Source organism: Lichenostomus cassidix, chromosome Z, assembly GCF_008360975.1.
Source record: "Lichenostomus cassidix isolate B80296 chromosome Z, HeHo_3.0, whole genome shotgun sequence".
In the NCBI taxonomy this organism is placed as follows: domain Eukaryota; kingdom Metazoa; phylum Chordata; class Aves; order Passeriformes; family Meliphagidae; genus Lichenostomus; species Lichenostomus cassidix.
Window position 1 is genome coordinate 65,699,008 of NC_139511.1, and position 17,196 is coordinate 65,716,203.

Consider the following 17,196-nt stretch of genomic DNA (forward strand, 5'->3'; position numbering starts at 1 on the left):
TCACTCAATCCCCACCTACCAGCGGCAATGCAACAGCACAGTATCAGCAGGTACAGGACTCCAGTGCTACACAAGAGACTGCCTGGACTCCTGAGCATCCACATCCCAGCAGGCACCTAGAAAAACTGCAGAGGGGAGTGGGAACAGGACCACTGAAAATTTCTCGAGACCCTATCCACGACTTGTACATTAACCTGCTGGCTCTCAGATGGAGCAGTTGTCTTTCACCCTTCACCTGTGTTGTCTACAGTACTGTTAGCTGAAGGGGTGAAGTCTATACACAAACAGCAAATTGACATAAATTATAGCCATTACCATAACACCTCACACAGCACGGACTGCACATCCCCACCCTTAATCACCGTGCATGACCTGCTCATTCAGAAGGGATCTGTGGTTACTGCAGATCACAGGCTGAGCTTGAGTAATAGTGGCATTTTGCTTTGAAGCAGGCAAACGATAGGTAGGGCTGTATGAATAGGCATGTCATATGCAAGACTTGGAGTCATCCTTCCCCTCTGCCCACACTGGCACACGGCTCATGGACATCTACTAAGTGGACAAACTGGTGAGAGCTCAAAGACAACACGGAAAAAAGGAGAGAAAGGAGTAAACTGCAAAGTAAGTGGGTTAGCTCTCTGGGGGAAACCACGGGGTACATTAAAGCAATTCCAAAATGTACAAAAGGCTGCTGCCAAGAGCTAGCAGACAAGCTGTTCTTCACATCCTCAACAAGAAGAGGATCCCTGAGGAGCAGACAGGGAAGCTGAGGTTAGACATCAGGTATAACAGATAAACTAGCCATTCACAATTACCAAAAATAGCGCAACAGTCAGAAGGTAAGACTGGCCCAAGTGAGTCTTGTATATCTCACAAACTCTGTGCTGTACTTATTTACAGGCATGCACTCCTGTTAATCTTCACAGGCCCTTACTGTTAAAAACTGGAAAGAATGTATTTTTTCCAGCTTTGCTGCCAAACAAATACCCATCTTAGAGTCTTGGTCAACCCATGACATCAGGAGATATGCAGAGAAGGAAGGGACTGGATCGCTAAAATTAAGGATGCAGCAGGTAATGTCCCTAACAGTGGCAGCTTCCAGAGATTAAATGAGGAAACCCAAGGAATGGCATAGCCCAACTGCACTGTGCCTGGTCAGGGTGACGTGACTATTACATGGCTTTTGGAGGTCTTATAGTCTTGTGACTTCTGTTTGACTCAGAGAAGCAGGAAGCCTTTAATGCGGGATTAAAAGCTGAGAGCAATTTATTCTGTGAGGCTGAATACCTGGAGAAACACAAACGTGCTCCTGGAAAGACACAGCAAATGTACAGGTGCAGCTGAGAGTGGAAAAGCATACTGTGCCAGCTGATCTGGCTGCTAATCCACCTGGCTGTTAAAAACATACTCCAGATGCATTTTCTCTCTAAGCAGAATATGCATAGTGTGAGCTTTCAGACAGTGGATTCATCCTCCTTTCATCCACCACAGTGAAGAGACCTTTTCCTCAAGAATTTGGTCTTGTTGGAGACGATCCACAGCTGAGAACCTTTTTGAATTTCTCTCTGGTTATTATCAATGTCTTCCCATCTAACAGAGCAAGCTGTCATGGATCATCAGTCAGCTGTATTTAAGGTCTCCATGTCAGGTCAGCCCATGATTAAGCAACCTTGTGGCTGTATGTGCTTATCGGTGTACACTTAATTAACACAAAGAGTCTTAACTCGCAGCTCCCAGCTGCTGTGCAAGTTGTGCAAGGTCTACCTCCTCCAAAAGTCACGTTCAACCACCAGGCAGCTGTCCCATACACAGACAGGCACACAGAGCCAGACATAGGAAACTTGTTGGATGCCAGCAACGATTTTGCCCAGGTTGGAGACAGACCCCCTGTGAAGAAACACTATAGGGATAAAGGGGATCTGTGTGTGGGAGGAAATCCTGTCCTGTTCTTTAAAATAGAAAATAAAAGCTGGCAGAGGCAAAGCCCAGGCAGCAGTGGTGAGGGAGGCCACGAAGGCAAAGCAGGTCACAGGAGATGGCTGACAAACGTGCCAAGCTTGGATTGTGTCAGGCAGACTGAAATAGGGCTCAGCCTCCTGTAGGCAGATGAAAGAGCTGGGGCAGACGGCTCTACAAGTTCCCCATGGAGACATCGTGGCACTTCAGGAACTCCTGGAATCCCTGGTGTGCAGCTCTGGCACCGCACAGACTATCAGGGAATAGTCTAGAAGGCTGTTCTACACAGAAGAACTACTAGAAAGCCATTGAGGAAAGTCCAGCAAAGAGGTGCCTGAGGACAGCAAACAAGACGTGTCCCACACACTCCAGACACATTCCAGTTGGAAGAACAAGAGCATGCTACGGTGCAAAGAGCCCTGAAAGAGCCCTCAGGAGCTCTGTTATATATGATGATACACAGAGCCTTGGCTGAGGCCTTATAATAAGCAGCCACAATGGTGACTCAGAGAACTCTTTGTTGGCTGGACATCGGAGAGAAGCAGGAAGGAACACAATAACTGAGGAGCAGGAAGCCCCTGAAGAAGGACTGTTTGCCTAGAGCATGATCATGGAGAAACAGACACATGCATTTCATCTCCATGACGTAGTTACACCTCCGGACAATTTTGAAGTCTGTGCTCTCAATATACACTTCAGAAAGCACTCCATCCTGTGCACACACCCAGCCTGTGCCTCTTGACACACAGCAAGGAAAACAGAAGACCAGCCAAAAGCTGAGAGGGGAAGAAGAATGGAGCACTGGACATACAACAGTCCAAGCCAGAAGCCAAGCATCTTCTCTGCTCTCACTCATTCTCAGTGTCACAGCCAGAGAAAATGCTTGGTCATGATGTTCTAACAGGACCTACACTCCATCCCTGGGAGCATCTGCCAGAATTAGTAATCCTGTATCAGAGGAGGTGAAGCACTGAGTGTCCAACAGCACTTGTGACCTTTTTAGCAATTTTCGCACGCCTGGTGCTTTCACAGCAACCTTCTCTTTCAGCTTAAAATAAACGCAGCCCTTCTGAAAGTGCTCAAAGACTACAGAATCACAGAATCATTTAGATTGGAAAAGACCTCTAAGAGCATCAGGTCCAGCCATAAGCATCCACCCCTTCCTCTACAAAGCCAGAAACTGGAACTGATGTATCTCAGGATGCAAACATGGGGGCCACAGAGCTGCAAAGGGGGATTAATGCTGACATCCTGAATTCCAGCATCTGAAAGAGATGTGTCTGTGTCCATGATACTGCTGCTTTCAGCTCAGAGCAGAGAGGTGAGCCCCAGCTTTGCCTCTGTGTTTGCACCCAGAGGATATCTCATCTCTTTCCCTTCTCCTGTGTATGAGTCTTTGTGTATTAAGCTGTGTAATTAAGGAGTGGGTGCTCTACTCCCACAGAGGCTTCTACATCCCATATGAGACCAGGTCAGGGTGGAGCCACATCCTCACTCTGCAGGAGGGATTAGCTCTTCAGACAGGGTTTCTTTGAGCATGAGCCCCTCAAGAAGCATTTCTGTGAGCTCTGGGCTTCACACACTGAGCACAAGGACTCAGTGAGGTCTGCTGCCTTCCAGTGAGGTCTCCTGCTTTCCAGCACACAGCATGATGCTGCTGCAGTATGAGAGTAGCTGAATTGCATAACCAGCATAGAACCTGACCAACAACAAGTAAAACCCAGCCTGAGGGAAACAAACCAAGCACCAGCTTCACAGTGGGATGGTGCATCCTGTGCTGGCTACACAGCTCAAGGAGCATGGCTCCCCAGAGATCTCTGCTGTGTGGTCCAGCCCTCAGTTACAAGCACCAACTACACCATAGAAAGAGCAGAATTTGGGGATAATGTTCATGTTCATATGGATAGCAAGAAGGTCCAGAGCTGTAGCCATAATGCAACACACAGATTTAATGTCCTTTCCACAGTTAAACTAATCTCCAGCTACCAGTCCTCAGGATAAACCTAACCCAGAACAAGAATGTCTCCATATGACATTTTACAGCCCAAGACTTTCTAATGAGGCAGTGAGCTCTGGCTACCAGCAGGGACCTGGAAGCAGGCTAGATTAAAGCTAGATTAAATTTCCTGTACCTCTCATTAGACCCAGCAATAATACTCAGAACACACAGGGAAAGCCCAGTGGCAACTAACCTAATTAGAAGTGAAAGTCTCACACCTCCTTGGTGACCAGCATATCTGCTGAAGCTGAGGGTCACAGTCCTCTGTGGTCAGCAGGACATCAAGAGGAGGAAAATAGGGGAAGCTGGGCCCCCTCCTGCTGCCCCCCAGCAAGGGTCCAAGGCTGCTCTCTATGGAAGATTCCCAACACTTTGGCTGAAATGACGCCAGCACTTGGGCAGGGCTTGGTGTTATTTTTAACACTTGCTCACATAACTCTTTGGATGAATCCTGGGAAGAGCTTGTCACCAAAATAGTACACTGTGGGCACTATTTATACACCCACTGGCAGCACCGCAGGATATGCTGGGGAAAGCTAGAGCACCCCTTTATCCTCCTCACAGGGATATAGCAGGGCCCTAAAACGTGGTTTGCTGTTTGGGCTGCTCCTCAGAAGTGAGCCATCACCTGCAGGAGGCCTGGTATCCCTGTCTGCCCTGCTGAGGAGACAGACTCTCATCCATATGGGAGGGAAGCCCAGGTACATTAGGCTTGGGGAAGATGGATGGCTGAGCACACATCCCAGCTGCTGTGGACTAAAAAGGGAACAGTTGTGGCTAAACACAGAAAATGCTGATGCCTTCCTATTTTATCTCTCCTTGGCTGCTGCAGGGAAATCCAGCAGGAGTTGGGTTTGCTGGTCATCACCTTTTTTCCCAATGAGGCAGCAGCAAAGGTGCCCAGTGGTGGGGGCAGGTGAAGCACTAAATGTCAGAAAGGTCCACTGGAAAGGAGGCATCAGACTAACAAGAGTGACTGTCCTTCATCCCTAGGGACAATAGCAGCCTCGGGCCTTTCCATATCAAAACAGCATGCCCTAAAGGACTAAAGGGGAAAAAAATCAAAACCAAGCCACCCTTTTGAGACTATCCAGGGAAAGGAGACTCTTCCTCTGTTTGGTTTTCTGGGTTAAAAATAACTTCTCCAAAGCCATTTCCAAGCCTATTCAACTTCCTTGATTTTTGTCTTCAGTGAGTTTCTCCTCCCTCACCCTTCCTCCCAAGACACATCAGATTGCTCTCTACTCTCACATCTCCTGAAGAAGCAGGTGACATGACCTGGAGAGAATGCACAGGATGCTGCATGAGAACAGACAAGACAGAAAAGAGAAGACTCCATCTTGAAGCAGAAAAAGACTCCAAGTTTGGTTTTTGCTGTGCGCAGGTAAAAATAAAGTGTATACATACATTTTCTTTCCCCACATGAGGCTACAGGCTGAGCAGCATACTGACTGTTAATCAGAGCAACAGAACAATGCAAAATAAACCCACTAATTGACACATGCCGTAAAGGCACAGGCAGGACTGGTCTCATTACTTTTAGCAGAACAAACGGAAGGGATCAGCTCCTACCTTGCCAGATACAATCTCCCCAGGACGTGGGCTCAGCTCACCGCAGCTGGAAGCCGAGCGCAGCAGCAATGGCATGAGAGCCGCAGGAGGAGCACAGCATGCAGAGCCAGCGATAATCCAAAGCAAAACCAGCTTGTCCCCGTGCCGGCTCAGGGATCAGCGAGCCGTGCTGCGGGGCGTCTCCGCCGGCTGCTCCCCTGTTGATGCAGGATGGCGGGCAACAGGCAAGATGACAAGGCACTTCTTCCAGACAGGAGCTGGCTGAGGAATTCCTCCTGCTGCCAGCCACCTGCCCCCCGTCAGGCACAGCGGTGCCAGGGTCTCACTCAGGGAGCATGTGGGCAGCAGAGAGGAGTGAGGGCCAGAGTGCTAATGAAAGCCCCAGTGTAAATACAGATGCGCGCAGGAGAGGGCTATGGCAGAAATGCAGCTCGTGTTACAGAGAGCCATTTACAGCAGGCACAGAAAGCGGGGAGAGCGTGGCAGGGCTGTGCGGGATGGGTGCACTGCCTGCCTGCTCGGACAGTGGGCTGGGAGTGCAGCTGCCTGCCAGGGAAGCCAAGGGGTGAAGTGACCACTAGCGAGGGGAGACCTCCCCAGTTCCACATCCTCCATCAACTCCTAAGCTCCATATGTAGTACCTGCTAGCAGTAATGCAAACCCATCCAACTTCCTGTGCTGCGCCCCACTTGGGACAGCCCCAGCCCCACAGCTTCTCTGGTGCAGAGTGCCACAGCAGCCCACCATGCCAGGGAGAAAGGCTGGTTGGAGCATTGCTCCATTCACCTGCGAGACCAGATCACAGTGCAGGAGCCCATTCCTGCTGTCCAGGCCTTCTCCCCAGGGGCTCCAGGGGTCCACATTTTTGAGACTTACCCTGTCTCCCCATTTCAACTTCTTTGGTACCTCCTGCCAGGATTCTTCCTTCCCTGCCATCTCAGGGTAATTCACAAGCTGTGCTGCAGCTGGATTTACACCAAATATGGAACAAGGGGGATAGGGACTAGGTTGGCACAGAATCACAGAATATTCTGAGTTGGAAGGGACCCACAAGGATCATCAAGTCCAGCCCTTAAGTGGATGGCCCATACAGGGATCAAACCCACAACCTTGGCATTAGCAGCACCACACACGAACCAACTGAGCTCATCTCAGGGTTAATAAGCAAGATCTCAAAGGGCTCAGGGGCTTTGCCTCCACTGTGCCTTCAACTAGAACCAGTAGCAGAGGAGAGTCTTGCAGGTTTCAACCACTGCCCATTAAACAAGCCTTGGAAGGCCTTAGGGAGAGGCTGGGAAGGAGCTGTTCCAGCACAGCAGGCACTGCCTATAAGCCCTGTGCCAGGCAGGCATGTAGCTCACATCAGTGACCTCTGCGAGAAACCAGCAAAAAGGAACAGGGAGTTCATGTAGCTCTCAAGCAACTGTGGTCCATAAGGACATGGGGGACCTCCAGCTCAGCTGTGTGAAACCTCAGAAAGACCATTTCCCCGCCTGGTGCCTCAGTTTCCCTCCCAAAAAACAAGGACTGTAACACTTACCACGCTGCAGTGGGTATTGCAAAGTTAACTTCGTCATGGGATGCTGGCAGCCTGTAAACAGGAATGAGCATTCTCTGGGACTCTCTTCCCACCCATAAAGCAGAGATTCCTCGTGGCTTCCCTTGACATACACTGCGGCTCGCAGCTTTCTTCACCCTCACCACAGCAGGTACCCTGCAAAGACAGGGATCCCCATTACCCCCAAAAGCAGGAGCATCAATCCTTCTACCAGCTGCGCCCAGGCCATCTGCCAGGCAGGAATGCTGTGCACCAGCCCAGCCTCAGCCGAGCTGTCAAAGCAGCGGAAGGGCTGAGGCTGCACTGCTCTGGAATTCCAGAAACGCACAAACACCCTGTCAGCCTGCACCAGGAATGACTCCTCCCTGCCCCGGACCAGGCTGAATCACTGGAAATACCAAAACAACGATGAGGTCACGTTCCCAGAGCAAGGAACTGGAGCCAGATATAGCTGCATGGAGAAGTGTGCTAAAAAGGGACTCGGTGTTGGGGCTGGGGGCTCTGGCAGACCGGCACCATGGGCATTTGTCTCGTTTAAAAACAGCTTGAGGCTGCCAGGAGACTTTTTTTCTTCTCGGTAGAGAGCAGGGAACTGGGTTTTAAAACTCCTTAACTGTCCCACTGAAAGAGGCACAAACATTCTAATGTTCATGAGTTCAAGGAACGAGGCAGAAGTAAAATGATTACTGGATTCTGAGTCCAGTGCTCCCAAAATCGCACTGTGATGAGATGCTCAGGTTTAATCAGTGAAGAATGCCCTCACAGCAAGCTGAATGGCACACAAAAATAATATTTCCATTATTGCTTTTTGATTTTGTTACAGCCTCGGCCAGCTTCCACAAAAAAAACCCAAACCAAAACCCCAGAAATATTGATGTGTTAAGATTTAAACAACATTAGCAGCAAATCACAGTGGCTTCTGATAATGGTCCTAAAATGCATATTTCATTATTGGCAAATAGATATTTCAAGGCTTTGCAGCTCCAAACTTTCACAGTTCTCTGTGGAGAGAGACTGGAGACATTTTGCTATTTAGACTGTGAAGGAAATTGCAACACAGGACTTGGAAAGGATAAAGGAATTCACAATAGAACTCAAATAGCCTGTTCTTTCCCTTTTCCGTAGGACATGACATTTGGGTGAATAACAGCACCGCCCATAGTTATGTAAAAAAGAGGCTCTAAGAATCCAGACTTTGTCCAGCAAGACATAAACCACATCCTAATCATAAGCCAAGAGGGAACAAAGATAGGACTGGACAGCTTATGCCAGGCATGTCACCTGCCTGGTGGGGCAGTGGTCACTGGGGTGCACACCCTGCAACAACCACAGCGGTGCCTGGCGCCCAGAGCCAGCTGATGGGCTATGCCTGCACCAGTCCCCTCCTCCTGAAAGTCCCTCCAGACTTGCCAATAGAAGTGGTAAGAAAATCCATGGTGACTTGGGCATGACTCCCGCAGCAGAGTCATGAGAGCAGAAGTGCTCAAAACCAAATCAGTTCATTTTCACCCCATTGTTCTAGCACATTCTGGTAACTAGAACCACCTCAGTGGGTTACACCAAGAATTCTTCTGGTCTAGTGCCCTATCTCTGACAATGTGCCACTGGCCATAGAAATCACAGAGTGATTTCACTGAGTGCAATCACGAGTGATCTCCCCTAAGGACACATTTTTCCAGCCTACAACAATCAGGAACTCCTAGAGCTGGAGGTCACAGACTGACCATCACGTTTCACAGACACTGAAACACATCTCTGCCATTGAGGTGTCTGGTTCCTTTTGGAATCTGTGTATATTTTCAGTCTTCATGCCATCTCGTAGCAACATGTTCTACAAATCAACCGTGTTGAAAAAGGACTTCCTTAACCTCATGTCTAATAAATTATTTTGCTGGATGCGCTTCCCCTGCACTGTGAGAAACAGTAAAGTTTATTAAGGTCATTCTGAATTCAACTTCTCCCTGCTGAACACTATATTACAGACCTTTGCTCTTTCCCACTATCATCTACTTCGTTTGATCTCTCTTCCTACAGAACCTATCCCATATTAATCATCCTCATTCCACTTTTCTCTATCATTTCCAGGTCTATGTAAGTCTTTTTGAAAGAGGGTGACTAGCTGATATGTGGTACTCAAGATGCAGGAACAACATGTATATTTAGTATGCAAGAACATATACCTTTATTTTTTGTTTCTAGTGTGAGTTCTGCCTTTTTTGGCTACAGCTGAACATTTAACTGATGTGCTCAGATAACAATCCACAGTGACTTGCTGTGGGCAGTGAGAAACTGTTTACAAATCACCATTACATGTGGCATTTATCAGCACGATCTCCCATTTGCTGTTTTATTATGCTAATAGCTCTGCAAGATGCTCCTGTAATTCTTCACAAAGTTTTCAAATCACCCTGACTAACTTAGGATTATTGGAAAACTACAGTCTTCACGATGTCTTCCAAATCATAGCTAGATGTGAGCACAGGGATCCCTGTGGGACTAGGCACTGCAGGTACCAGAGCTGTGATGACCTGCAAAGCCTTGACAAGGAGTGCTCCAAGCACAGTGACCAGAAATGCTATGTAATCTTTTATGTCCCTTCCAACCCAAACCATTCTATGTTTCCTGGTCACTGGGAAGCTGCTATGCAAATGAAGCTTTAATTGAAAATACAATTCAGCACCATCGTCATTCTGCCAAGGATTCCTGAAAAAGCCTGTGGTATTGTGTGTCTGAGATACACTCCCATCCATGGCTCCAGTGAGGACTCAGATGGAAGTACAGAGTCCATGTCAATGCGTAAGGACTACAAATATGCTCACCAAACACTCACCCCAGGCACAAGAGATGTGAATTGTGGAAACCGTAATTTCCAGTCCAGCCAAACACACACAGGAAGGAGAAGAGGAGGAGAAACTGTGGGCTTTGTTTGAGCAGCAGGTATCAGTAGGAAAAACTAAACCAGGCTTCATGTTCCAGAATCAGAGGAACAGAAAACTAGAGCTGGCAAACCTCAGAAAACACTCTGCTGTGAGTCAAGAGCTTTGGTGAAGAACTGGGAATTAAGTTCAGTGGGAGGCAGATTACATAAGGCCAGAAAGAACTGGGAGTAGCCAAACTCCCTGAACATCTGGGAGGGACACTACAAGCAAAACTCTTCACAGCCAAGTTTCCCCTGACACCACACAACCAAGTTTAACCCGAGGCACTCCAAGTTGACCTGGCAAACCAGCAGCATCTGATGGCCCAGCTGCAGCAGAGGTTACCCCAGGAAAGGGCATCAGGCAGCTACAACTACACACAGTATCTGCATTTCATATATTCCCAAAGCTCAAAGCCCAGGGATGGAGTGGAAAAGGGTGAAGGAGCATTACATCTATGCTTCACCTTTTTAGCACAACATGCTGCTCACAGTCCCAGAAGGGAGACAGAAACCCCAATGTAATATCATGGTCTGGGATATTACATTCTCCAGCTCACATAAAAAAAGGAACAGATTATTCCTGCACATTGTCCATCGAACACTGCCCTGTAAACAGATGCACTGATCCATCCAAAAGGCAGCACAACCAAACGACTGAGTAGGGAAAATACAGGATACAAGGCATTCTGTGCAGGAAAACGTGTCAGACAGCATCTGCTGCCACAGCAAAAACTGAACCAGAAGCAGAACTGCAGACAGAATACTGCACAGCCATAAACCAGGCTTGCACCTTCTGAATATTCTATGATCCCTTATCCACAGCCTGAAGGTTTCTGAGGGATGACTGCCAGGAGGTAAGGAAGCCTCTGAAGCAGCTGCTCTAGGTGTTGCTGTCTAAGTCAAAAGAATGCAAACCCAATGCTGCCAGCAAAAGGTCACCAGACTGGAACCTTGCCCAGCAGCTTCTATGAAGAACACTAACTAGGAGACTTTCAGACTGCAATTTCTCAATATGAGAGTACTAACTAGTTTTCTAAATACAGACCTGTACTCTATATGGAATGAATGGCCTGGATGCCCGCAGGGCTGATGGAGGGTAGCACTTGATGACACAAAAGACTTCAATTTAAAATCCAGGGCAGCTACTGACTCCCTGAGTCACCTTGGTGTGCATACTTCAGGCCCCAGCTCCCTGGTGAACGAGGAGATACTCATGTTCCCTGCCTCTCAGAGGAGCTGGAATGCAATAAAGCGTAAAAGATCTCAGGATCTCTGTGATAAATCCCAAAGTTAAGGGAGGCAAAGCATATTGCTTATTATGTACAAAAGCCAGGCTTCTTTAATTAAGTGCCTGATTAGGATGTGGAGGCAGGATGCAGCCAGTTACAAAAACATTGGTGTTCCCTAGAGACACAGTGCTTGGATTAGATGGTGCTGCATTTGTGGGGTGATGTGTGGGGTTGGGGATGGCACCTGCAGGGCTGATCCAGCCTGGCACTCAGGTCTGGGAACAGCTGCTCTCGCAGGGCACACAAGGAATTCAGCAGCACAGCCCTCACCAGGGCACACACAGCTCCCCCAAAGCCAGGCACAGTGCTTACAGAGAACCCACAAAAAGCGAGCACTTGGGTCATATGTTTTCCTAATTCAGAGGAAGCCTGGCCCAGCTCCGATATCCCGCAACATCTCTTGGTGTTGAGAGTGGAGGCTGGAAAAGTCGAGATCCATTTATAGCTGAAAAGTCTGGCAGAGTGCTCAGTGTTGTGTGGAAAAGCAGGAGCTGACAGCTCAGTACAGTCAGCTCCACCCAGCTGGAGAGGAGAGGCAGGCTGGAGAGAGAGACAGGGGTATGGAAACCACTTCCCTTCAAGCTGGGAGTGATGGCAGAGAGGTGGCTTCTCGACAGTGCCAGGAAGAGAAAAAATACTCTCTACTCCTAAATGAATTATAAGAAGTAGGGCAGCAGAAGACTAGGTTTGGAAAAACTGAAGAGTAGCTGTGCTGCAGATATGGCCAAAAGCACTCAGAGGTCAAGCCCAGGCTGCAGGACTCTGTGTCCTTCTTCTGAGCCCTTCATCACATCCAGCCCTGCAGCAACACAGACTTTTATCACTGGGACAGGGACAGAGCCGTTTGGGAGCTGTGGCTGGGAACTCAGCCCCATGATTATTGCTGGGAGAAATGGCAGCTCCTTCACTCCAGCATATTTACATCAGCCAACACATCAGCAGATGTGGCAAAATGTCCTTGCCAGCCCTCATGGAAAAAGCTTGCCCCTGAGGACAAGGCACCAGTTTAAAGCATCAGCATGGGCAGACTTATGCTGTGATGACTTCAGCTCCTCCCCATGTTGTCAGGCATGAGAGGAGAGGTATTTATGTAGCTAACCCAATTTAGCTAACAATTGTGCATATTCATAATAAAATTAGGGAAAATAACCACTAAAGCTCAGAGATTATGAGGCCTTAAGAAAAGCAAACACAGTCTAGGTGAGGCAGTGGAATACCAGAGCTATTGTATAGGCACTGATAAAAGAAGCATCATGCAAAAAAAATTCTGGTCACCCACATTTAAAAATGATAAACTCAAATGAACAGGTGCAGAAAGGGCCTGAGGGAAACAGAAAACCTATCAAACAAGAAGAAACTTAAGAGCCTGGCTTGTTTAGCCTAGCCAAATGTAGGCAGAGAGCGGATAGGATTGCTGTCTAAATATATCACAGGAGACAAACAAAACTACTGAAGCAAAAGTATAATGCTGGCACGACAACAAGAGAATAAATGCAGTGAACACATTTAGGTTGAAAATTAGAGAGAAAAATCACCCTTAGAACAGGAAGCTTTCCAACTAGAATGCTAGATTTAGGATGAATTTTATCAGTGGTCTGATGGGGTTAGAGGATACAGTGCTCGTGCCCACAGATATCCAAGAGCTCCCTTATGCTCCTGTTTTTGTTCCAGCTGGTAATTAGCATGGGTCACTACTGAGATGTCTCCATTCATACAACAGACTTTGCTAAGGATCATTCCAGCTGGAGAGCCCAGGGCAAGCATGCAGTGCTCCTCTGCCCTCCCATTTCCTAAGAGCTGCTCACAAGCAAGGACTTCCAGGCTACAGGTCAGTGGGAGAGAGTTGTGTGGATGCACACAGATAAAGTGAGACCTACCAGGCAGCCTAGAAGGAATGCAGGTGTTGCAGCTGGGAATGGAAAACACCCTTGAGGTGCCTCTGCCCAAGTGCACCTGCTGCCCCTTGGTATTAGGGACAGAGAGTGCTCAGTGTCACCCTGTGGATTCAGGGGAGAGAGAAGACATTCTAAGCTCTCCTCTGCTGCAGTGTAAGTTATCAAGGAATCAGAGAATGGTTTGGGTTGGAAGGCATCTTAAAGATCATCTCGTTCCACTCCCCCTGCCCTGGGCAGGGACACCTTCCACTAGACCAGGTTGCTCAGAGTTCCATCCAGCCTGGCCTTGAGCACTGCCAGGGATGGAGCATCCACAACTTCTCTGACCCCCAAACTGCAGCCCAGCAGGGTGACAAGTATAGGCACAACAGCAAAACAATGTTCAAACTGAATATTTCTACTGTGGAATAATGAGGAGGGGAAAAAAGGGAGGGGGGTGAAAACAAAATCCAAGATCTATTTCAGGGATTAAGTTTTGACACATCTGTGAAATATGAGAGCCTCATAAAAGACTAAATTACAATTTTTAGACGCGGCACAGACGATGACACACGGTTCGACCTCCCCCGGGAGACCAAGCAGAGCACCGCGCACACGAGAAGCAGCGACCCCGCTCCTCCCCGCACCATTCCCGCACAATTCCCGCACCATTCCCGCACCATCCCCGCACCGTCCCGCCGCCCCTTACCGCTCGCCCGCATCGCTCCGCTGTTTACAGCCGCTCCAGGGGCGGGCTCTCCACGCTGCCCGCCCCCACTGGGTCCTCCGCCTAAGGATGTCTGACGTTTCCTCTAAGTTTCCTCTTAAAACATCCCAGCCAGGATGGAAAATTTTGGGAATTTGTGTGCTTCCCGCATCAGGATACCGGATGAGGAGGGTTGCCGTCTCAGACCCGTTGTCCCACAGACCATCCCCCCCCCGTGCACTTCTGCTTATAAACTCCTCACATCAATAACAGAGAGCTGAGGAATCTATCATCCTAATAGTCTCTTTTTATTTTAAAAAAAATTATTTTACAAAATCAGGAGTGATGCAGGACAGACATCACTGCCAGCTGATGTGTTTCAAATGCTGATTGTGTCAAAACCACTGAAAGAATTGTGTCTGGTGCAAGATCACCAACAGCTTTATTATCCCCTACATGTTGTATCCAACATTTTCGAATCCCCTTTTAGCCAGAAGGTGAGTACTTTGCACGTAAACCGTACGAGAAGAGAGGCACAGTGTCAGAGTTTCCTCGCTCTGTCAGCACAAGATCTGCCTCTGCTGCTCTGCAACATATTTTGCTGCATCAGATGCCAGGAACAGCTTTTGATAGGACTTGCAATCCACAGATCAGTCTGGGTATCATGGGGATGTCTGCTTATCTGCACAAATTCTCCTTTTTCCTCCAACCCCAGGAAGGCTGTCTGTGAAAGACATAATCCTCATCAGAAAGCTATGATTGTCCCTGCAAAGTGAATGGTAAATCAGGGGGAGGTGACAAGCACTATCACAGTGGTTTCCTCAGCCAGAATGCAGGCTCTCACTTTACTCAGGTGTCTCCTTGCAGGGGAGATCACCCGATAATTTGCTCCTTCCCTAGCATGCAGCTCCTGGACACTGAAGTCTGGATCCAGTCCCAGCTCCAGTTTTGCACTGGCCATGCTGAAATTTAATACCACAGTTTGCAACAAGCCTCCCCAAGCAGCAGGTGCAATAGACTGCTTTGGTTTTGTTTTTTGGTTGGTTTTTTTTTTTTCCTGTGCCGAGTTAAACACAGGGAGATGAAACCTTCTATTAGAGCTTAAACAATCGCACAGAGTAACTGCTGAAACTGGGACTACAGGCAGCAGGGTGTTCCATGAAATGGGGACATGGCTGGCCTGTTGCCATCACACGCTGCCTCCACTGACAGCTCAGAGACTCACAGCACAGTCTCATAAATATCAGGTGGTTACTGCACAAAAAAAATACATTTCAAAAGAAGGAAGGAGTCTAAATTGGTACAAAGCAGCCAAAACAAAACCCCAAACTCAACCAAAAAAATCCCAAACAACCATCCAACAGCCAGGGCTTAGTCCTCTGCACAAAAAAAAAAAAAAAAAAAAAAAAAAAAAAAAAAAAAAAAAAAAAGAAGAAGAAGAAGAAAAAAAAGCTGCCATTTAGACAGCTCAGCAATGCTGGCCCGACAGACTCTTATGCTGCCACGCTGGCCTTCCACCCAGTAACCCTGCTGATTAAGGAGTTGGTGTAACAAAACAGCGAGCAAATCCCAGTCCCTCAAGATCAGCATGTCTTTGGCTACGTCTGTGCATTTTAGGTCCCTCTGCTGGCAGTCAGACTGGTAGGATTTTCAGCTCTCTACCACCCGTGTCTGACAGATAACCTGTTCCCAAGTAAAATTTGAGCCAGCACAGAGAAACACTGCGGCTCTGAAACACTGCAGAGACTCCTGAGTCACTAAGTTCTGGATTGTGACCACTCCGCTCATGGGGAAGGGTGAAGGAGCCACCATGTCATGCTTTGTCCCTTGCACTGAGCCACAGCACCAATGGAGTAAAGGCTGTTTCAGCTGCTGGCCATGAAATAGCACCTCTGGCTTCAATACTTCTGGTGGGATCACCGTCAAGCCAGATATGCAAGCACCTCAGTCTGTTAAGTGGGGGCAGATGCCTGGTCCTGGCAGCTCAGTGAGCCCTAACCATGGCACAGGCTTCTCAGATTTCATAGTTTCATCCATAAGGGAGCCTGAGCGTCTTCTGCTCTTTTATTTTAAGTCTAAATGAAATGGCTGGTGCCCAGTTACAAAAGTTAAGAGGGTTCTAAGGACAATGATCCCTTACAAGAGCAGATTTGCAATGCAGATATAACAGGGCAGGCTGATGAGTGTCAGCTCCTGATCCCTTGACCAACTAAGGGTTTCTCTGAGCTTGCAGCACTTCCTGATGGCAGATGTGGGAAGAGGGTGGTGTTTGGGTACTGGCCATCTCTTTAGAAAGTGGATTACAGTCAAAAGGCTACAAAATCACACATGTTACAAAGGTTGTGGATTTGTGGGTTGCGTGGCTGGACCTAAGGCACACCTGGGGTCAATACCCCAGTAATATGGCCCAGTGTAGATTTATGAAGAAAAATAAAGGCACATGAAAGACATTGCCAATTCAGCCTTTTCCTCAGACTGGAATTCTCTTTGCTCTGAGGTATGTAGTTAAGGGAGAGAAAAAAATAGCGTTATGAACAATCTCAGGGAGCAGAGATGCCTCCCATAGCACATTCTGTCTTGTCCCAGGGAGGCCCTCTGGGATATTCTATAACTCTAGCTCACCCTGCCCACCTTCTTCAGCAGCAGCACATATCTTTGGAAAATAACCTGGAATCAGAGGGTGCATGTGGGTGAAAGGAAAGGCCCAAGTCCTTGCTTTGGCAGCCTGGATGGCAGAGCTCTGGGCAGCCACTGCTCGGTGCCTTGAGGACCACAGCCTCCTCTCCTGACAGCCCTTTACTTTGGTTTGGTTTGCTTTGCTAATTTTAAGAGGGATAAGGGGATATCTTTTGGTTTTCTCTCTCTCTCTTTTTTTTTTGTTACAATCCTTTGTGTTTATATTTTTCACTATTGGGTGAAAATGTTCCTGTTGTGGCAAAAGGTGATTTTGGCCGCATGTTTCTCCCAGACATGATGAGTGCTCCGAAGCCATGCTGATGGGAGAAGGCGTAGCCAGAACGGCGGGTGCTGGTCCGGCGCAGGCGGCGCTTGGGTGAGGGTGGAGGCGGACGCTTTTTGGCTTCCTTGATCTTCATCAGGACCTGAAAGCAGAAAATAAGGCATAAAAAGTGGAAAGTGCACCATTATTCACAAGCACAGTGGAAGAGGAGCAGAGGAAGAGAAACAAAAGCAGGGATACAAAGACAAAAGTGAGGAAAGGGCAATTTCTATTCTATTCTAAAAGGTGTTAATGGGAGCATTGACTGTTTTCATGGGAGGGGATGATTTCCGTGTATTCCCCACACTCTGCAATGCCATGGTT

At 48.1% G+C, this 17,196-nt stretch overlaps 2 protein-coding genes across 13 annotated transcripts in view; both read right to left on the reverse strand.

The window, feature by feature from the left end:
* The window catches only part of RUSC2 (RUN and SH3 domain containing 2), a 58,763-nt gene extending 44,755 nt beyond the window's left edge, over positions 1-14,008 (reverse strand). For 2 of the 7 annotated variants that reach the window (XM_085042246.1, XM_085042239.1), the window contains exon 1: positions 7,068-7,386. The gene's annotated coding sequence lies outside the window, so the exon portion shown is untranslated. Of the gene's footprint in view, positions 1-19; positions 101-5,527; positions 5,865-7,067; positions 7,387-13,877 lie in introns of those variants that run through there. The other 5 variants (XM_085042240.1, XM_085042244.1, XM_085042245.1 and 2 more) reach the window with 5 other exon arrangements.
* A 144-nt stretch (positions 14,009-14,152) lies between these two features.
* LOC146425141 (phospholipid-transporting ATPase ID-like) overlaps positions 14,153-17,196 on the reverse strand; it is a 91,094-nt gene continuing 88,050 nt past the window's right edge. For all 6 annotated transcript variants that reach the window (XM_085042248.1, XM_085042250.1, XM_085042251.1 and 3 more), the window contains one exon: positions 14,153-16,975. In XM_085042248.1, the coding sequence (XP_084898374.1) occupies positions 16,754-16,975 (222 nt within the window). In that variant the 3' untranslated portion in view covers positions 14,153-16,753. The remainder of the gene's footprint in view (positions 16,976-17,196) is intronic.